A 6385-nucleotide genomic window follows, 5' to 3' on the forward strand; every position below is an offset into this window, starting at 1 on the left:
TTGTTTAATTAAATATGATTCTTATATATTTACTATGATGATTATATTTTGACTTTATTATTTCTAATTATTAAGAATAGTCAACATCTGTTGGTTAGGAAATGTATATAAATTCATAATTGTACTCGAATATTTAATTCGACTTGAATTATAATATTTTAGGATTTGTCTAAAATTATGGTGGTCATTCAACGAGTGTAATTTTTTGTAGTTCCAAAATTTATGCTTCTTATTATTAAGTCATTAAAATTTAAATTATATTATACTAATTATTAATTATAACTGTTTCTAAACATAACAGGTTTTAACAAAAATAACATCGTCTGTTATTACTATTTAAGAACCAGAGTTTATAATCATTCTCCACATTCATAACAATTTTATTCCTTTCAAACTTCTACAATGTAAGTTATTTTTCATACCTTATTTATATATTTTTATATGAAATATAGTATTTTCACTAAAAATTTTTCTCATTTTATTTTAAATAACTTACAATGAAGGTTTAAACATTTACAATGTAAGTTGTTCATACTATTTTATCTTACCAACACAATTCAATGTTTTGTATACAACGGATGTTTTTTTTTTAATTCATTTATTACTTTCAGAGCTCGATACAGGTTCAAACTTTCACCATGCTTAATGAATTTGATGCTTTCAAAACCTAGCCATGCACTGTTAAGGTTAGGGTGTTAAAAGTTTGAGTTATATACTGATTTTAGTTGTTTCAAATTTGGTAAAATATGTTTCAAGTTAATATTTTACATTCGGATACGAGATATTTTGGAAATTTAAATTTCTAAAAAGGCATTTTGGGCATCATGGTTTAGAATTAAAATACTAACCGGTCAAATTTAGAACTAAAAAGAATTTGGGTATGTTTAATTTGTTGAATTATTTTGCATCAGGGGCAATTTTGGATTTTTCTAAAAACTTTAAATTTGTCAAAAGGGGTTCGGTTGTCATTCATTACTCAGGTAAGATTAATTTTGGTCCTCTATGCTTATGTTTGTGTAATTTATATATTTTAGTTTTCAGTTTAATAAAAAAAAAGCAGACTAATTTGCTGAGTGTTCAACATTTTTGAAAAATGTGAGTCAATATGTAAATATAATGATCTTGTGATGGCCATGGTGCTTAATATGTTTTTTTTTCTAATTTGCTATTGGTTTTAATAAATCTTGATTAACTGAAAGTTTATGTCATAAATATTTAAATATATCTTCTATATTGTGTGTAACACGGGCTTCATTATTAATAATGTTATTATTTTTATGGTATATTTAATTAGGATGATATTGTTTTTTAAAATTTTCAGGTGGTGAAGCAAAATAAGTTTATTTTGTTAGAATATTTGAAGAAGTTGATGGTGGTTTAATATGAAAGAACATGTTTAGGTCTTTTGTTGATGTTTTTTGGTGGTTTGGTGTACACTAACTTATTGTAACTTTAAACTTTTAATATCTAGACATTGTAAATGGTTAACGTTTTGGTCCAAAAGTTAAAGAAGTTTTGTGTTGCTTGGATTTGTTGTTTAAATTTATTATGTTTCTTGACATGTTTTCCAACCATGTGTAACACGGGCCAATACCCTAGTTTTACATAGTTGTTTAAAAGTCCGGCTTATTCATCCTATCTAAATCTAAAATTACAATAAAAAAGCACCGTATTTACTTTTTTATTTTTAATTAAATAATATATTTTTATATATTTATCATTATTCTTTCTCCCTTTTTCACTCACTTTTCTCTTTCACCTATTCACGATATCCTAAACCACTCCCTAGATTATAAAAACCCCACTCACAAGATTTATAGGTTATGTAAGTTATTTGGTGTTTAGGAAAGGTAGTTTTTATAATTGTATAAGTCATAAGGAGGTAAAATAAGGAATCCCAAACACCCCCTAAGCTAATTTAACTTTCAAAAGTGCTTTTAGCAAGAGTGCCTATTTACTTATAGCTTTTTCAAAAGTAGTTTTGAATTAGCTTTTATAGTTGAAAAAACAAAAAAATAGGTAAAATGACCAAAAATGACATTTTTATATATTTGTTAGTTTTACAGGTTATGGAAGGATGGGTATATTTATAATTTGGTATTCCAAAACTAAAAGGCAAAACAGAAAGCTTGGATATCTTGTTACTGAAAAATAGCTTGTTAACCCAAAACAAAAGGCAAAAATGAAAAGTGCTTTTGTGATACTCAAACATACCTATTTGCTTTTTGAAAAGCAAAAGCAAGTTTTAAACGTGCCATAATAAGTTAACACGATTTAAAAAAACGGTGAATTTGTTGTGTTTAGGTCACTGCACTTCCTAATATGAGAGTTTTGTTGCCCTAATATAGCCAGACCATGTATTCTTAACCAGACCCATGTTGGCTTCAAAGTTTTGTTTGGTCGTTTCCCCCAGGAAACCATATAGCAGGCTGCCACTTGGTAGTCGTTGTGTCGTCACAAGAGCAAAATTCGCTAGCGTAAAACATGGTAGGGACGAAAACTCTTTTAATGTATTTGTTTCTAGCGGTTCTCGGCTAACAGAATCCTAACGCTGTTAGTTTCAGGTCGTCGGAAAAACGTTTTTGGCCGGGAAAGTCAATTTTTTTTTGCCGGAAATCACCACCTGAACACCGCCACCACCACCAATTGACTCACCGCCAACCAACCACCATCACTTAATCACCATCAACTGATTCCGACGATGGTTCTAAGGTTCCGGCGACCTCAATAATTGGGGCTTTTACTAGAAAAAGGTTCCTAAAGGTACGATACAAAGTTACCATGATGTTTGGGACAAAATCGTTGAGTTTTCGGGAAAAAATGTGTGTTTTCCGGCCAAAAACGTTTTTCCGGCGACCTGAAACTAATAACGTTAGAATTCTGTTAGTCGCGGACCGGTAGGAACAATACGTTAAAAGTTGGGACTGTCAGCAGCCAATTCGTTAGTCGGGACGGGCAGTGACCAAAAGACGATAGTTGGAACCAATAAAAACCAAATTTCCTTTTTCTAATTGAAATTTTGGATTTTAAATAAGCTTAACTGTTGTCTATTGGACAACAACAGTACCGACTTACAAAATATTTAGTGACAATCCCACCATTTAACATATTTTCTCCCAACGATCTCTGACTAGCGGAATCCTAAAGATAGCATGTGATGATCGATGTGGCATGTTTGTTTCTTAAAATCCTCATGTGTCAAAAAACGCGAATCTGTGATAAAATATGTGGCAATAATCTCTTTCAAGCGATATTGAATTTTACATTAACACACTCACATTCAATCAAACGAAGTAATGATTCAAAACAAAAATACGTACCCTAATCCTCTCTCTCTCTCTCTCCGAAACCTGTACCAACCTGAAAAGCCTTTTCGACCCTAAACCATAAAACTGTTCCGAGTTAAAAAACTATTTCGACCCGAAACTCGTTCTGTCCCGAACCTGTGAACTGCCTCAATTAGCTTGGAATAGTTTGTTTTAGATCGGTCTCAACGTGATTAGTAATAGACATGGTGGTTCATTGGTTTGTATTTGCTAATTTTGGGTAATGTCTTTTTACATGTTTTTACCAACCAAACACATTCATGCCAATGATCCATTGGCCAAATGGTTGAGATGAGGCGGTCAAAGCTCAAAGACATCATTTAAAAAATGGGAGGTCTTGAGTTCAAGTCCCACCTGAAAAAAAAAACATTCGACGAACCAAAACACCCTGTATTATATTTCGTTAGATAAATAAATGATTTGTATCTAAATTTTTTGGTTTAAATCCTGTGTACAAAAAAGTCAATGTCAAGATAACGGAAATACCAACAAGTCAACAAAAGTTAAGATATGTGCAATTATTAAGAAAGTGACGATAAAAGGACATGAAGCAGGTCATTCATGTACATCTTGCAACAAAAAAGAAACTTCTCTTCAAAGACAAAAAAGTCTGTTCCTCAAATCCTAATGTTGTAAATATGACATCAAAATTTGTGCAAGTAACTTTGTAACAAATGCGCATTAAAACGCTTCCATTCATTTGCCATACTTCTCTGCGAGAACAACCAATAGACATAAGCGTAAAAGTACCAAAATTCAGAAATAAAACCATCACAAAACTTCCTGCATAAAGCAGGCTATATGTCTTTTGGATCCTCAGTTTGAAGCAAATCATCATAGGAAACGGGCACACGAATTCTCTCATGAACAGGTTTTTTCTGAATCTGTCTTTCTTCAACTCCACTAGATTCTCCCTCTGCTGCATAATCACCTGCTTTAGAACACGTCTGTTTGTTCTGGTTCGGTTCTTTCCTCAAATCAGGTCGTTTAAATTGCTTCTGCAAAGACAGTAATAATCCACTAATCATTACCAGATAAAGATTCAAACGCAAACATTAATGTGTTCAAAAAGATGTAAGTTATCAACGCACCTCAAACTCCTTTCCTTTTTTCATAATCTCCTTAAAAGCATTTGGATCACGGGCTTTCAAGATGTTCCACAAAATCCCACCACCACATTTAAAGCGTCTTCCATCAGCGGTTTTCTGACCACCACAAGCTTGAATTGCATCCACCTATTACCATTTCATCATTATTACGAAATCTAATTAAGTAAATAATCACATTCTAAACAAAGCAACAAGTTGAAACCGATCAGAGTCATCAGACACTATCAAGATATGGCCATTCAAAAAAAAAACTATCAATATATGACAAAATAGTTAAACAGACATTTATGTTTGATTCAAACGGATCGATATCAAAGCTTTTAGCTAAACAGAAACTGATCAAATGGGGATCACCAAAGGCCTGTGTTTATAGCATACAACCTCCTAAATCATACTTATTATTATTATTATTATTATTATTATTATTATTATTATTATTATTATTATAATACTCATCTTGTAATCATTACTTCAACATTAACATTTTAATATAATTCCAAAGATGAACCAAGAATGTGTTTGCAAAGTGAAAACCAAACCAAACCAACTCAAACTAATCTTGACCCATTACCCAATCCGTTAAACCGTGGCGAATTCATGGTTTTCAACCAGAGTATGCACTAATAATAAGCCTGATACTTATAATCCTAGAAAAACAGGTTTTCTAGTCATGCACATAAGTAAATTATAATAGTACTACATTATACATTAGTAAACGCTGCTTAAACACTTGATTAGATGATGATAATAGCTTTCGAAAAAACACAATACCTCTTTCACAAGATCACTCAGAGCAGAAACACCAAGACAGCCCACTGCAGTCCATACCAAGTAAGACTTCTTTTCTTTTAAACGCCTACAAGTATCTAAAACAAATCTGAACGAAAAACGAAACTAATAACCATTCGCCATTCAACATAATAATCACATATAGTGAAGGTTAATAATCATCACAATCACCTATTAATATCCGGGACATCAGAGCCCGAACGACCTTTCTTTTTCTTATTTTTCTTCCTTTTACTCCTACGTTTCTGATTTTTACTTTGCGGTTGTTGAACCAGTGCATTATCACCCATGCTCTTGGTTTGTTGTAACTCAGGTTCATGATTGTTCTCAATCACTTGCCCATGTTCAACGTCAACCATATCAACATCTTCCATATCTTCAACATCAAAAATGGAATCAAGCAAGCTCTCGTGTCCTTCCATGATAAAAAGAAGCTGCAACATATGAAGAATACAAAACCATAATTAGAGATAACTTCAACTCGTGTAAACATGTGTACTTTTAAGATACTTTGTTACAGGTTAGTTATATACCTAGCTACCAACTGAGCAGAAAGAAAAAGCATTGAATGAATCGAATCAAACAGCAATAGGATATTTATGAAGCTTAAACACGAGTATTTGTGGCTAAAATCTTAAGAACAATGGGAAACAAGAATCACAACGGAAACAACAAATTATACATACATATGATCATAATTATTAGGTTATATAAAAAATGGAAAAAACACTCATTGAGACAAAACATACAAACAATTGAACTGTAACCCAATAAATAAAGGCAAAATCGATATATGCCCAAATTAACACCCGAAAAGAAAAAGATAAGCGAATAGGCGTTAAGAGAAACGAACCGGTTAATCTGATCGTGAGCACCGGTAGGTAATTGAAAAGGAAGAAAATCCGTAGGTGTGTTTATGTTATGTGAATGAATAATCACTCACTTCTCTTTTCCTTCGAATTCCAGAAATAACGCTTTGTACTGTCAAAGGGGTTAAATTTGTGCAACTAGGGTATGTTAAAAAAAACACCTCATTTTCACTCCCTCATCTTGTATATTCAGCTTGAGTTTAGCTCGTTTTGATCTTTATTTTTGAAACTTGAGTTTGGTTTGTGAGTAGTTTTTCAAAATCGAGAGTGGCTCGTTTACTATATATTAATA

General features: G+C 32.1%; 1 protein-coding gene across 2 annotated transcripts; it reads right to left on the minus strand.

The window, feature by feature from the left end:
• Positions 1–3944: 3944 nt before the first annotated feature.
• On the minus strand, positions 3945–6097 carry LOC143537149 (uncharacterized). 2 transcript variants are annotated; one of them, XM_077030978.1, is made up of 5 exons: positions 6078–6097; positions 5396–5658; positions 5207–5312; positions 4418–4561; positions 3945–4324 (listed from the first exon to the last, which is right to left on the minus strand). In XM_077030978.1, the coding sequence occupies exons 2-5, from the start codon at positions 5644–5646 to the stop codon at positions 4124–4126; spliced, it is 702 nt and encodes a 233-aa protein (XP_076887093.1). In that variant the 5' UTR covers positions 5647–5658; positions 6078–6097; the 3' UTR covers positions 3945–4123. The 2 variants fall into 2 exon arrangements, with proteins under 2 accessions (XP_076887093.1, XP_076887092.1); XM_077030977.1 differs by lacking the exon at positions 6078–6097 and having other exon boundaries at positions 5396–5796.
• Between the last annotated feature and the right edge of the window lie 288 nt (positions 6098–6385).

Source organism: Bidens hawaiensis, unplaced genomic scaffold (genome assembly GCF_021521415.1).
Source record: "Bidens hawaiensis isolate Kalapana, Puna unplaced genomic scaffold, B.hawaiensis_p1.1 tig00011131_1, whole genome shotgun sequence".
Classification (NCBI taxonomy): domain Eukaryota; kingdom Viridiplantae; phylum Streptophyta; class Magnoliopsida; order Asterales; family Asteraceae; genus Bidens; species Bidens hawaiensis.

Bases quoted from the DNA above. Each gene is read 5' to 3' on its own strand.
- LOC143537149 (XM_077030977.1), bottom strand. From the start codon at position 5,667: ATGTTGCAGCTTCTTTTTATCATGGAAGGACACGAGAGCTTGCTTGAT. The intron at 5,313-5,395 runs GTGATTGTGATG...TTTTTCGTTCAG, and splicing joins GATGTCCCGGATATTAATAG to ATTTGTTTTAGATACTTGTA. The intron at 4,562-5,206 runs GTATTGTGTTTT...AAATGGTAATAG, and splicing joins TGAGTGATCTTGTGAAAGAG to GTGGATGCAATTCAAGCTTG.